Source organism: Formica exsecta, unplaced genomic scaffold (genome assembly GCF_003651465.1).
Source record: "Formica exsecta isolate Colony F162 unplaced genomic scaffold, ASM365146v1 scaffold161, whole genome shotgun sequence".
Classification (NCBI taxonomy): domain Eukaryota; kingdom Metazoa; phylum Arthropoda; class Insecta; order Hymenoptera; family Formicidae; genus Formica; species Formica exsecta.
Genome location: NW_021848930.1, coordinates 307,694 through 322,836, shown reverse-complemented (window position 1 = coordinate 322,836; position 15,143 = coordinate 307,694). Strand labels below are relative to the sequence as shown.

The window sequence follows — 15,143 nt, the reverse complement described above, 5'->3', positions numbered from 1 at the left end:
CATTCCAACGTTGTCGGCGATTCAACAGCCGGTCTTTCCTCTATCTGGCGTTGGCGGTGGATGGATTGAGGTTGACAATGATGCCTATGTGGAATATACCGACAAGGAGGTGCAAACTGACGCGATATATCACGGCGTGAACGAGTCGATTGGCGAGAACGATTTATCGCTGAAAACATCTCAAACTCCTAGAAGTGTAGAAGACTGTCTTGAAATATATAAGTCTGAGGTAAGAATTATATTTTTTTATTCTCTTATATTATTACTATAATATTATACATAATTCTGTAACGTTCACATGGAAACTGAATACATTATTTTGCTGGGAAAAAGAGATGAGCTATTCAAAATATTTAAAGCAGGCAGCCTGTAGTGCATCTTCTCTGCCTATCTGTTCATTAAAGACCAGATTGTTCATTTCAACGTTTTCCTTTGCAGCTCGGAGCCAACGTGTTAACGGACGAGGAGGTGATACAATTAGTGCATCATAAACACATAGCTGCATATCAGCTGGAAAAAGCAGTGGGCGACATGGAACGCGGCGTTGGTATTAGACGTCTTCTTGTGAGCGCCGCCGGTAACTTCACCGAGGAGATGGCCGATCTGCCATACAAGAATTATGACTACAACAAAGTACTAGGTTCCTGTTGCGAGAACGTGATCGGCTATTTACCGGTGCCGGTTGGTATCGCCGGACCATTGCTGATAGACGGTCAGTTGTATCATGTGCCGATGGCTACGACCGAGGGTTGCCTAGTGGCGTCCACGAATCGTGGTAGCCGCGCGCTCATCAAATGCGGCGTGACTAGTCGCATAGTGGCTGACGGCATGACTCGCGGACCGGTGGTGCGATTCCCAAACATCGTACGCGCGAGTGAGGCGATGTCGTGGATGCAACAACCGGATAACTTTCAGGAGATGAAGAGAAACTTCGATCAAACCAGTCGCTTCGCCCGCCTGACGAAGATCCATGTGCGGATTGCCGGTCGACATCTATTCGTACGTTTTGTCGCCAAAACTGGCGACGCCATGGGTATGAACATGTTGTCAAAAGGCACGGAGAAATCCCTACAGATGGTGCAGACCCACTTTCCGGACATGGAGATACTCTCCCTCAGTGGAAACTTTTGCACTGACAAGAAACCCGCGGCCGTTAATTGGATCGAGGGCAGGGGTAAAAGCGTGGTATGCGAAGCGATCGTACCTGCGGATATCGTGACTAATGTGCTGAAGACATCGGTGCATGCGCTGGTCGACGTCAATATCAGCAAGAACATGATCGGCTCAGCCGTGGCAGGCAGTGTAGGCGGCTTTAATGCTCATGCCGCCAATATTGTTACCGCGATCTTTATCGCTACCGGACAGGATCCCGCGCAGAACGTTGGTAGCAGTAATTGCATGACGTTAATGGAACCGTGGGGCACCGAGGGTAAGGATCTATACGTGTCGTGCACGATGCCTAGCATAGAGATTGGCACGGTGGGCGGCGGTACAGGTCTGCCGGCACAAGGCGCGTGCTTAGCGATGCTGGGGGTGAAGGGGCCGCATGTCGCGGTACCTGGTGAGAACGCCAGCCAACTCGCCCGAATTGTTTGCGCTACTGTGCTCGCTGGCGAACTATCTTTAATGGCCGCGCTAACGGCCGGACATTTGGTCAAGAGTCATTTGAGGCATAACAGGTACGTGGTTTATGGAATATCTAAATTGAGGAATTAAATGTAATAATGGTGAAAGCCGATTATTATTACATTGTGGATAGCTAGCTATGATAAAATAATTATATTATTAATATAACAATTTTTCCTGATATTCCATAGTATTAATAACATTAAGATGTTTAAATGAAAATACTTACTCCCCAAACTGTTTTAAACTCACATTTTTCAAAAGAAGACTTAAAATTAAAATATACAATGTTCCTTTCTCATAAAAATATCGATTTAATACAGAAGTTTGAATGATAGAATGAGTTATTCGATTTTGAACGCAACGACTAGTTCAGTTAATTTATTAATGTATTATTAATTATTAATAATTAAATATATGCTCCTTTCTTTCTCGTAAATATAGAATTATTTAGTTATTAATTTACTTCAAATCTCATTTTGCAAATGAATCGCATATTTTGCTCTGTTTGCAGATCATCTATTCTAGTTAATAACTCGATGAATACAACTCACAGCGGCGGTAATGGCGACAGCAACAAATTAACTGTGCCAAGCGTTTTGCCATCCTCGCAAAATCTTTGCGCTGACTTCACACAGAAATCTTAGCGTTAAGCGGCAGGATGTACGTTTCCGTAATCTCCGTGGAAAACAAACTATAGTCTGCGCATTGTTTCGCACCTGCCTCATATCCCAAAGAAACAATTATTTAAGTATGCATGTTTCTGCTGCACGCGAGATGTAGGTCGAACTATAATAGATATTACAATATGTATGTGCATATATATGTACATGTATGAAAAGAGAAGTGTTCTGATAGAAATGATCAACTTTATCTCTAGATGCTATAATGTAAATAATAAATTTTCTGATTGCGTTTCGAAATCTGCAGTGGATTCAGGATTCAAAATTCGTACGTGAATTAAATCTCAAATTTAAAAAACTGCCGATGAAGCTAATCGTAGAAACTACAAGAGATATATAGAACAATAAAAATAAATTATATAAAATTTGCATCTATTATTTCTATATATTATAACGACACATAAATATTGTAATTTTATAGTCACAGATTTCATTGAATATAGTATAGGAGGTCCGAACGAGATCATATTTATCTCGATAGATTTCAAACATCTGATACAATAACGATAACATGTAATAACATATGTTTTCCTAGCTGTCCTAGGTCTCAATTAAAGATTACACAATTGTGGCCAGTTCAATGCGACTATTTATCTCTTTAAACTTTTACTTGAAGGACCAGACATACTCAGTTGTATATGCTCATTTGTATTGCGATAATGAATAGCAAGACAAATGTATAAAAGAATTAAATAAAATTTAATTCAAAGATTAGCTTTCCGTGTGATATCGAAAATATCGCTTGAGTAATGTCTTCTGAAAAATAGCATAGACTTTTAATTTTTAGTGAAGTTAATAGAGGAAACATAAAATGCATCCAAATACACGAGAGAAAATTTGAAAACTAGGAATAAGATTAGATAGAATCATTATAAAAACAATATATCTTGTGAAATTATTCTATTTTTATGCATTTGAAGGTGTATGTAAGTGAAGATTAATGTTATGCGCGCGACTGTCTCAAGTAAAATAATGTTTGAAAGTTGTATACGAAGTATAATCGTTATATTATTATGCAATCATTAAAAATTATAAAGTGATAAATAGAAATGCGCTAAAAAGAACTGAATTACTAGGCTTCAAATACCTCGTAAATTTAGTATGCGTTTAACACATTGAATGTTGTTAAAACCTTAATTAAGAATTTAAAAAATTTAACTGTGTGTATAAGATAAACCGTTTTATTTAACTTTATTTTGTAAAGTAATAAGAGTTGTATGAATCAAATAACCCTCAACGAGGTATAAATATCATGTACACAGCCCTAATAAGTTTCCGAGAGAAAACCGATTTCGAGAAACTTATCTATAAATTCGTAGAAAGTTCGAGCAAAAATTATATCTTCGTATAAAATGATATTAATGATATTAAATATACATTAATTCGTATAAAATGATATTAATGATATTAAATATACATTAATTCGCATATTCTACTGTGTTCTAATGTTCACATTTTTTCGTATGTTTCTTCATAACCGCACATTGTACAAGTATGCGTATAAGTATCATCCTCTTCATTATATGTATCTTCCCCAAACTTGTGAGTGTGAGATGCTTTTGTCGTCTTATCGTACAATGAGCTTCTCACTTGCATTCGCAGCTGTTTGATCTTTATTCCCATGAAACATAAAATTTCTTTTAGCATCAAGAGATGAGATATATATTAAAATCTCAATTTATAAGAACAAGGTACCTTTTTGTTGAATTTTTTTATCTTGGCTCCCTCTCGCTTCATATCGCGAGCTTCTTTCTCTTTCAGCAGATTCTCCTCCGAACCCCATACTTCTAAAGCTCTTTGCTCTATCTGCAAATGAAGATACAACTTCATCTCGCCCCAATTCACATTGTGAGGATTCTTTCGCACAATATACTTCAACACGGGCTCCCGCTTATCGAGATCACAATCTTTCAGTAAGTATTCTTGTTTAGCTTCTGTTTTGGTAATTAAAGAATGCTTTCCCTCTTTATCTCTAGAGTAATGTGTAATGATATAATAATTGCAATTTTTCGAGATTATTAACAGATATATGCAGAAAAAAAGATAAAATTTGATGGCATCGTTTATTTTAAATGCTTTTATCATACCTGCACTTATCACAGACAGCCAGATCAAATGTTTGAAAAAGATATGAATCCCCAAATTTCTGTTGGCATTCCTCACACTCGTTAAATTTACCGATAACAGGTTCTGGCTCTGTTCTAATCTTCAGCTAATTAAATAAATGTGCAATATTGTAAACTCCGTAACAATAATGTATAACCATATACATATATATATATATATGTATATATATATATATATGTATATAAAATATGTTTTTATACCATTTGTTGTTCTAATTCATCATTTTCTTCTATCAGGAAGCCTCCACCACTATCGATAACACGCTGTCCTTGAAGTTTTAACGATCTTCCTTTTATTGACTCGCTGTTTTCTCTACAACCATATTATTGATTACAAGCATATTATTCAAGCATATTTTTAAAGACAATGAGTTAATCTTATACAAAATTTTCAAAAATTTGATTATTGACAAGGAAAGATTGTTTCTCATTCAACTCTTACATAATATAATTCTTTTATATATATATGCTTGTCGTATACCTTGTATATGGATGAGTTACAATCTTAGATTTTTTTAACAAAAGTGCTCTCTGACGATTCCTTTCAGCTCTCTCTTTAAGCTGCTTTTCCATATCCACGTTGCTTCCATTTTTAGTAGAATCACTTTCTATATTTACTGATGTTGTGCTAGCCATTCTCTTGTAAATTACCAAATTTGCATGTATATATTTTATGTCAATTATATATATATTTTAAAAGAAAAATATTTTATTTTAAAATAAGCAAATGTATTCTGTTTTCCTATATATATATTCCTATATATAAAAATATTCAAGGGTATTACATTATATAAACATATTAGCACATTTAAATGATAAGCATTTTCTAAATAAACAAATTGGTCAACAGAATTCTAAAATAAAAAACGGTTGCCTTCTTTTATAAACTAAAGAATGTCTTTATCTCGTAAAAGTTATTTAGCACATGTATCTCTGCATGTTTGTATAAATAAAGAGGTTATTACTCACCAATTTCAAGTTTAAAATTCTATGACGTACGGCGAAAAAGGACGCTAAACCAAAGATTCAATTTGTATAGGATGAAAATTATAATAATCAATTGAATTTTTTTGTTATATACGATCTTTCGGCATATTCGTACTAATTGACGTTTGTTTATTCATATACTCTTGTAATTTGCAATTCCCTAAAACTTCTATTCGAGCATTGAAGATAAATAAAGCGAAGAATATTGTAGATGCAAGCAACACGCACAGATTACAGATCTATAGTTACACCCACTTGCACTTTATGCACTTTATGCACTTGAAATACACGTGACTTGCTGATGAATGACATAAAAGGGGTGCGTTTGGGAAGCATTCTTTTGAGCGTGTTACCCGAATACAGTAAAAAATGTAAATCGTAAAATTAAATTTCCATAGAATTAAAAAAGAATTTGCTTTATTTATAAAAATAAAAGAATGTTTCGTTAAAAAAACATCTATTTACAGAATATGTTATTTTTTGAAAAGAATTTTAAAAGTTTCTATATATATATATAACATTTTTAGAGAAATTGTAGATTTTAATATTTTTTTTCTATTATTTGGAATTAATACTAATTTGTTGGTCAATACATATATTAACAAGCCAAATTATTCTCTATTAATTTCCGAGGCTTTTGGATGTTCTGTTTAGATATTTTGATTTATAATCGGAGTAGGTTCATATAGAAGAACACGTAATACGGCTTAAAATATAAGGCATAAAACGCACATTTATTAAAATTGACAACTTATTCTTTCTCTATCGCCAAAACCTAAAAAACCATACAGTACAGAATATCGCAGCGATATTGCGGCAATATTGCTGCAATGTTCTGCGCTGTATGGATTACAATATTGATCTAGAATTTTTTAACTTAGAATAATAGTTTCTTATGTCTACATTGCAGAGTCGCATGTATACAGATTCACAATCAGGAATTGAATAAGTTTACTCAGATTTTCTGTACATGATGTTGAGCGACCATTGTCAAGCTTCCATCGCACTGATATTTCGAATACAATAACTGTATTCGTGAATATTCGATATATTGATACTTTGAATATTCACGTATACAATACAATTATTTACAAAATGCATGCTATGTCATAGACTAGATAGATTGCTGTTAAAGAGACTGACACACATTATATAGAAATTATATTTGTGAAATTATCCTATAAAATTACTGCATTATAGCAATGCTCATAGACTACTTAATTATTAGAAAAATATCGCGTGAAATAAAAAAATAAATATAAACGGTGTGATAAGCTAATGTAATATATCATATATATCATTTGAAATAATCTAGAAGATATAAAATTATAAAATATCGACTTCTTTTATCGCGAATCATAATTTACAGTTGTGCTTGCAGAATCGCTAAGAGAAAATAATTTGTATTACCTTATTTTGGTGGAAAAGTAAAACTCATCATAAACTTCCATGTCTCACATATTATATGTAGTTTTGCATATTAAAATGTATTGACGATTACGAAAATAATTTCGAAATATAAAAGAATATTTTTAATTATTTGTTATGATGATAAAATACTGTCCCCGCGTTCTGAACACGTGCTGGCAATTAATTGCACGTTTAATATGCGTATTCTTCTGTATTCTGATGTTACAGAAGAATGCGCCGACGATTAAAATAATTCCTTCAATTCTTTTTGCCATAAAATTTCCGATTCAGTAGATACAAGAGCAGATTCACGTTGACTTTCGCTCTGCCGAACATGTCCATATAGGAGCGACCTTCATACTGCAGCTCGAGCAATTCCTGTATACTAATGTCGAGTTTTTCCAGTTCGACGCCCATGAACTTGCAGCGCACAGAGAAAACGCCATTGCGCTCCGTCGGGCTTATTTCAAATATCACGTTTTTCATCTCCGTTGGGCTCAGGGTCTGATCGACCTCCATCAACACGCCTTTCTCTTGCAGCTTCCAGGCAGAGTATTTGACCGTCATTTTAGATCGCAGTTTGGACAAGGTATGAGTGTCCTTTTGCATCGCTTGATACGCGCGAAGCGAACTCTTCCCTCTGTGCAGATTCTGAAGGCAACCTCTTATGTACTCATTATAGAATTCGACTTGTTCCTGATAATATCTCGTTTTCTCGTCTAATCGCATCTTGGTGGCGCGCAGCGTCTGCAACTCCTTATCCCTCGCAATACGATACTTGTTCTTGTTGCAAATATCCCTCGCTATCGCGGTCACGATCGTTTGATAACCGTCCACACGGGTCACCCATCCTTCTAGCTCGAGTTTATTGAGATACGCGCGCAATTGCATCTTGCAATCATTTATAGACGAGCTCTCGCGAATTGTCGCCGACACGGATGAATAATCAAACTTCGCGCACATTGGAGAAGAAGTGATCTCCAGGGATTCTATCAGAGTCGGTTTTTTCAAGAATGAAATAACCGAGACAAGCAATTCTTTTGCCTTCACAAAGAGATTGTTCAGATTCGTGTCGTCGTTTCGTGGCACTTGAAATTTGTTTGTCAGTACTAGACATACCTCTTGCTTGCTATATCGCGCCAAATTCATCTCGTACACCGCGTTGGATATTCCTAATAACGATGCCACAGTTGGCACCTGTCCTAGATCGTCCAACAAATCGTGCAAAGGATTGGATGGATCCGGCGCTATCACGTCTTCATATCTCAACATCAGGGCATGTATCTCGCATATTTCTTGCAAAGATACACATATCTCTGGACTTTGTATAAGCGTGGCCTCCGTATATTCATGAATATCAAAGTGCTCTTCGAGGTCCTCCACTTGACAGCAATATCGAAAGAAGTCTTTGAACTTTTCATGGCAGGCAATTATAAAGGGATTCAAACATTCCAAGTGCGGTGCCTCCTCGCCGAAACCCTTCTTCGAAGTGGAGAATTGCAACACTTTGGCTATACTGGCTAAATTCTTCCTTTGGCAGGAGGACAAAGATCTGTCGACTGGTAACGTAACGATGTCGAAGGTATCCGGTGCTACAATTGCGGCGTTGATGAAGTGATAATAAATCAAATTACCAACAGCCTTCAGGATATCCTTTTCGGGAGCAAGCGGAAACTTCTCCGTTAGCGAGCTGTAGAGGACCTTCGACACATATAACATCCCGTAAGGAATCAGATCGCGGGATCTCGTTATCCTGTTGAGAAACTCGAGAGAGATCTTCTTCAACTGATTTATCGCTCTCGTAAGCGATTCCTGGACTGGTATATGTTTCAGCGCCTGTTCCTGAGACACCGTGTGAGGCATATCCAGAGACTTACCAGACTCCATTTCCAGCTGATTTCGCCAGAGCTTGTATATATCTACCGGATTCGTCTCCATGCACAGATCCTTTTCCTCCAAAACCTTCTCAATCAACGAACCGACGATTTGCTTCAATGATACCTGACCATTAAACTGTTTCGCGTAATTGACCACCATCTCGCGAACCAGCGGCTTGCCAGTCAATACGTCGGAGGGCTGATGACAATTGCAGTTGATCTCCTCTTTCAATGCATAACCAAAGAGTTTCAGCAATAAATAGTCTTCCCTTGTGTTCGATCCGAAATTGAATAATGTCCAGATGATGTTTTTCAGGAACAACTTGTTGGATTTGTTACTAGGTGGTAAGTATAACAGTTTGGAGAGATATTGCGGATTCGTTTGCAGTGCATAGAACAGGTGTTGATAGCCCTCCAACATTTTACGACCTTCCTTCGTTAACGATTTAAGACCCTTGTGTGGTGTTGCGGCGGGATCGCATGAAATGCTTTGATTCTTGTTCGCATTTTGTTCCTTTGCGAGAGTATCCAAGCTCTTGCCGTGCGCTACTACGTCCTACATAAATATATGTGAGATGTTTTAGTTAAAATTTTGATTGCATAATTGACTAACAATAAGCTTTGGAAGGAAATGTACCTGTAATGCTATTCTGTTCTGTATCAATAATCCTATTTTAATATACATGTTATTCAATTGCTCCGACAAATTCTGATTGTGCCTTATACATTGAACGACCTCGTGCTTTAATTTCTAAAACAAATGACCATGAGAGCAAATTTTATATTGCTACAGTATTTGATATTGATACAATATGTGTAAATAATACAAAAATCAACGTACTTGTAATTCTAAATCCTTGTCGTAATCCTCCGCGCTAAAACCTAATACTGTCGAAAAATGCCTGACCACAGGGAATGATGGTTTCTCCGAGCGCAATAACGCGTGAAAGGCTTTTCTCGATGCTCGACCACGCCATAAAGCTTGTATCTTTATTATCTTGTCTTCCTATAATTAAGAAACATTTTATGAATATAAGTTGTAATTTAGTGATAAGAAATGCAATTGTTAAAATACTTAATCAAAAGTTAACTTCAAAGAAGAGTTTACCTGTTTCTTATATCGATTTAATTTATCATTCTTGTTATTTCTTTTAACATTTAATAACTTATCCTGATGTAATTTATCATTTTTATTTATTTTTGTATTTAATAATTTATTATGATGTAATAATGCATTTAATTGCCGCTCTCTTTCTTTCAGGAATTTATGATATCGGTTACGTTGTCTGATGCCTCTCCACCATGCTTGTATCATGACAATACTCCTTACATTATCATTGATATAAGCATATCTATCAGCAATCTTTTTACGTAATAGATATCCCCTAATCCAACTTTGAAATCTAATAAGTAACTTTTCATCGTACATTACATAATTTTTCTGACGTTTCTCTATTACAACAGATTTAATTGTTTCCTACAAATATAAAACAGAGAATTGTTAGCAATGTGTATCTTTAATTAGGCATAAAACTCAGAAAGAACACATACGTACATTTATATCATTTATAGTGAGATGATAAGTTTTCTTAATATCTGCAGGACATTCCCATGCATAACTTTTGCTTTTTAAATCGATATAAACTTCATTTCTCTCATTGGTCATATACAAAATATATGGGCAACTATGTATTTTACACTGCAATCAAAGTATATTAAATAATGATTATATAATTTTATACCCAAGATGTACATTTTATTTTTTTTATATATAAAAAAAATATTTTATACCTTCCGCTCTTGTAATTGCCGCAATGCTAGAAAACATCTCTTTTGACATTCTTTAGTAAGCTCTTTAAAATTTTCAATCATATCAAAGCTTTTACAGCACTTGAGAGCTTCTGTCATATTATTATCTTGTACATAGATGTTGATATTGTATAAAAATTCAATCACTATAAATAACGAAATAGATTAAGATAATTTTTATCTATTATATGATAAGTTTTAGTTTAATAATCAACAAATGCGATCGATTCCGACGTACCGTTTTCGATTTTTTCAATTTCTGATGTAACTGTTTTTGCTACAGTTTTAATGTCATCCAACCATAACTCAGATCCGTCAGAATCTTTCTCAATTAAACGCTTTTTAAACATCTTTAAATAAAGCAAAGCATTGTGCGAAACCTTGGGTATATTATATTTGTCAGTTATCATTTCTAAGGCTCTCATCATGGTCTCATGATCGTTCGTCACTATAGCTTGATTTATCTGCTGTAAAATCTTTATAACTGTTTAAAGAAAATTATATAATATTAATTCTCAATAATATTTGATATATAAAAATGTAGTCACATGTATCATTAGTGCGATATTCATATTCTACCTTCAAAACCTTCGTCGTACTCTGCATTCACTGTATAGATGCATTGTTGAATGTCGCTATAAGTTAATAAAGAACATTCTTGGGACGTTTTTAGTTTCACCTGTCGAAACGTCGCTAGTGTCTGAGCATACTTTACTTTATTTAATTCATCCAATCCCTATAATGATTATAGCACTATGTTAAAACAGCTTGTTTCTATATGTCAGTGAAAATAATTATAGATTCTTGTGTAAACTTACAGATAAATATACATCAGGATCTGACAGCTTTTCATAAACAAAATCTGGATTTTCCGTGTCCACTGCTTTGGTAATAGCAGCTATAATGGATAATAGACGTACACTAGTCACTATGTCATTATAAATCAGATCAGTCTGTCAGAAACAAAATCGTTGCTATTAATGGAAAAGTTGGTCGCAATAACAGTAAATAAAAAAAGAAAAATAATAATATTTAAATGTATTGTCAAATCTTGGAAAAAAATGTTTCAAATTTTCCAATTCCTGGAATTTACAGAAAATTAGAATTGAAGCATTTTTAAATACAAATTTAAAATAAATTTGTTTATTACATGAGTTTCTTAATATTCCCTACTCGTTGAATCATGGAAAAAAATTAACTATTTAATTTTTAAGTAGATTCAAAAAAGTTAACGAGAAAAAAATGGAACGCTTTCACATAAAATAAATATTTGATATTGCATAAGATTTTTACTCTTTTATTTCTAAGAAACAGAAAGATGATATAATATGTATGAACTTACTTGAGATTCTGTACGATCATCTTTCATCTCCTGGTAATACAATGGAACCGCATACTCATCAATGCAATGAGAGATTTCCAAATAAGGACTTTTTAAAATCTCATAAAATTTCTCTTTATCTGCAGATTCTAAAGCCATGTTCAGCAGCTTTATAGTTTTCTCTCCTATAATATAAATCAGCATTCTATTTCATAGTCATTAAAAAAAAAAAAAACCATTTATAGAAATTTTGTTAAATAATATTAACGTTTGCGGCGTCGCTGCGCATTCTCGTTTCCTTTGTCAATTGCTCTCTGAAATGTGTCTGTCCAGTACTGAATGCTTTCAGATGCATACGTATCGTTCCACGGTTCTTCATTCAATACCAGCATGAGTTGTTCTTTGTAATCTTCAACATTCTCAGAAACTATATTCTGCGAAATAATATTTACAATATTAATTAAATCTCTTTTTTTTTAATATGCAAATAGTTTATATTCAAAAAATTATATCTTCCTATACCTTGAAGGGTAATACTGATACTCCTAAAGCAGTAATTAATTCAGCATTGTCACGCAATACAGATGAAACAATAACTTTCAGGGCAGAGGAAGCTGAAATATATTTTGGCACAATAACAAATTAAATCACATACAATTTGGCAATAATTATCAAAATTTGTATTTCATAATACTTATTCACCATTCACATAATTAATGTGTCCTTGTATTTCTGCTTGTGTTAATAGCTCATCATATACATCTGCTACATAACTATCATTGAGAGACTGAATAACATTGTATTAATAGAAAGATTAATGAAAGATTAATAAAATTATTAAAGTGAATATAAACATACAAAATTATGCAAATAATATAATCACATACTCTATTAAGTGACGCCTCTGTTTTTGCACTTTTAGCAGCCAATAATGCTTCGGTATATTCCTTGATATAAGCAGATTTAATGTTATTTAATTGTGCCTCTTTACTTTGAAGTGCATATAGAATTTTATCGTTCTCCTGAAAGTATACAGATTAATTGGTAATATGCAAAATTATTTTGTGAAGAAATTACTTTGTAGTTAACATAAAAGAAGCGTACATTATCTATCAGAGCTTGATTAATTGCAATCACAGCAGCATGAAGAGCAGCTGTGTCTGTAGCAATACTGTTTGTCAATAAACCACCTATTTTTTGGAAAGGGGGCAATTGAATGCCATATTTTTGCAGTTCTTTACTAACTGCATCTATCTCTTCATCTAGAATAAGCACATAACAATTGTTACAAAAATTGCACATAAAAATATAACTATAATTATCTTTCACACATCCAAGTAAGACATTTTATTTATTTTATTGTAATATCCTTGCATTTTCTAAATAATATTGCAGAGAACAAAGTACATACCAGAAAAATTTACTTTTCCATATAAATCTTGCATTGGTGGTGCTTTACCTAATTTAAATAAGTGTGTGCTAAGGGCATGAAGGCAATATATTACTCGTGGCATATTCTTTTTGTCATATATATCTGTTGTTTCCGGTAGGAATGTCTGTAAAAAGCAAATATATTGATAAATGTATCAATGTAAACAAAAAGTCCATATTTGTATTGTACTAATAAAACATTCTCTTTTTTTATGATTATTATATAAGCAAGCACACACACCAATGGTAACTGCGTAGATACCAAGCATTTGAGAAAATAATTTATATTATCCGTGTGACGAAATTGCAATCCTACAGCTTTGTATCTGCGCTGTTCAGTGTCATAGATTTTATTCAATGGTAAAATATTAGGTGCCATAAAATGGCCGAGTTTAGCCAGATATACTCCATTGCGAAGATTCTCCTCCAGCTCGGTTGTTGGAGGTAATAATTCTCTCAAACAAGCTTCCATCCATCTACAAATAATTTTCATAAATTTCAATATCTTTTTTACTTTAAAAAAATATATCTAAAATATATATCTCTTTTATATTAATGTATTACTTCTTCGCTCCTTCCAGGTAGCAGAGATACTCATATGCCAATGTTTTTCTGCGTTGTTCATCCATTTTTTCTGCAGATTTCCCCACATCTTCTTCTAAAATTCATTCATGCAATCGTAAACATTTGTATTTAATCGAAATATACCACGCATTTATACATATAAATATCGCACATTTAAACTATCACTTTGTAATGTCAATGTCACAGTAATGTTTTTCTCAAAGCTTGTACTTATCCGCTTTGCTGTTTCCAAATAACCAGCACATAATTATACATGTATACACGTGTATAATTATAATTAATTATACGTGTATAAATGCAAATTTATCAATTTTACTGATCATTTATATTTATATTTATTGACCCTCAAAACTAACGAGTGTTTATAGAGAAGCCCAAGATTTATTCGTATATGAGAATGCAGAGACATATATTTATTATTAATTAACGAAGTGAGATTATAGATTATCGATCTTCTTACCTTTTCCATCTTCCGTCGAAACGTCAGCCGTGTCGATCATTCTGAGAACGAACAACTGTCACACACGAAAAGCCGGAGAGTGCAACAGGTGAAAAACAAATCGAACAATACGTTACACTCTCTCGAATTCAAATATGTCATTCCGCGGCAGCACTGACGACAGTGCTGACAACGATGCGAAACGAACAGTCACGGTGTATATCGAATACCTAGATAGGAAACGAAACAAAAAATTGTGTAAATTAGAAACTTGCACATTGCTTCCTCATCATTTTATTTCGTTCACAAAGTTTAAGCTCCTTACAATAAGCGGGTTTTTCAATATTGGCTTCCTCATAGAGGAAACTTTCACCGATCCTCATTAAATTTAATACCAACCATCCTTTAATAATATTCTATTCATGTAAAAAAATTTAACTCGATATCAAAAAATTTGCAAAAGTTAGAGCGTGTATAGACATTTCTCAAAAAATTTGCAAAAGTTAGAGCGTGTACAAACATTCCTCAAAAAATTCAAAATTTTATAAAAAATGAACCCTTTCACCGATCCTCACCAAATTCAATACCAACCATCCTTTAATGATACTTTATTTATGTAAAAAAATTTAACTCGATATCTAAAAATTTGCAAAAGTCAGAGTGTATTTTTCAGAAAATTCAAAATTTTATAAAATATGAACCCTTTCACCGATTCTCAACAAATTCTCGAACTCAATACCAATCATCCTTTAATGATACTCTATACATTTTAAAAAATTTAGCTCGATATCTCAAAAATTGCGGAAGTTAGAGGTTGTACAATGTACATTCCGTACATACATACATACA

At 33.7% G+C, this 15,143-nt stretch overlaps 2 protein-coding genes across 6 annotated transcripts in view; one reads left to right on the top strand and one right to left on the bottom strand.

The window, feature by feature from the left end:
* Positions 1 to 3,737, top strand: part of LOC115233175 (3-hydroxy-3-methylglutaryl-coenzyme A reductase) — a 16,643-nt gene extending 12,906 nt beyond the window's left edge. For all 5 annotated transcript variants that reach the window (XM_029803465.1, XM_029803466.1, XM_029803461.1 and 2 more), the window contains 3 exons: positions 1 to 229; positions 439 to 1,679; positions 2,141 to 3,737. The exon at positions 1 to 229 ends at the window's left edge or, in 4 of these variants, runs on beyond it. In XM_029803465.1, coding sequence (XP_029659325.1) covers positions 1 to 229; positions 439 to 1,679; positions 2,141 to 2,273 — 1,603 coding nt within the window. In that variant the 3' untranslated portion in view covers positions 2,274 to 3,737. The remainder of the gene's footprint in view (positions 230 to 438; positions 1,680 to 2,140) is intronic.
* On the bottom strand, positions 3,480 to 14,641 carry LOC115233176 (ras GTPase-activating-like protein IQGAP1). The gene is made up of 24 exons (XM_029803467.1): positions 14,316 to 14,641; positions 13,835 to 13,928; positions 13,512 to 13,746; positions 13,251 to 13,395; positions 12,944 to 13,101; positions 12,727 to 12,861; positions 12,542 to 12,626; positions 12,362 to 12,453; positions 12,108 to 12,273; positions 11,861 to 12,024; positions 11,337 to 11,471; positions 11,098 to 11,254; positions 10,757 to 11,002; positions 10,501 to 10,664; positions 10,265 to 10,408; positions 9,818 to 10,186; positions 9,551 to 9,715; positions 9,347 to 9,460; positions 7,145 to 9,265; positions 4,917 to 5,074; positions 4,637 to 4,748; positions 4,397 to 4,521; positions 4,005 to 4,281; positions 3,480 to 3,920 (listed from the first exon to the last, which is right to left on the bottom strand). The coding sequence occupies exons 1-24, from the start codon at positions 14,353 to 14,355 to the stop codon at positions 3,759 to 3,761; spliced, it is 5,763 nt and encodes a 1,920-aa protein (XP_029659327.1). The 5' UTR covers positions 14,356 to 14,641; the 3' UTR covers positions 3,480 to 3,758.
* Between the last annotated feature and the right edge of the window lie 502 nt (positions 14,642 to 15,143).

Excerpts from the sequence above, each read along its gene's own strand:
- LOC115233176 (XM_029803467.1), bottom strand. The coding sequence starts at position 14,355 with ATGATCGACACGGCTGACGTTTCGACGGAAGATGGAAAAG. Across the intron at positions 4,282-4,396 it reads GCTGTCTGTGATAAGTGCAG|AGATAAAGAGGGAAAGCATT; the intron begins GTATGATAAAAG and ends ACATTACTCTAG. Across the intron at positions 3,921-4,004 it reads TAAAAAAATTCAACAAAAAG|ATCAAACAGCTGCGAATGCA; the intron begins GTACCTTGTTCT and ends ATGGGAATAAAG.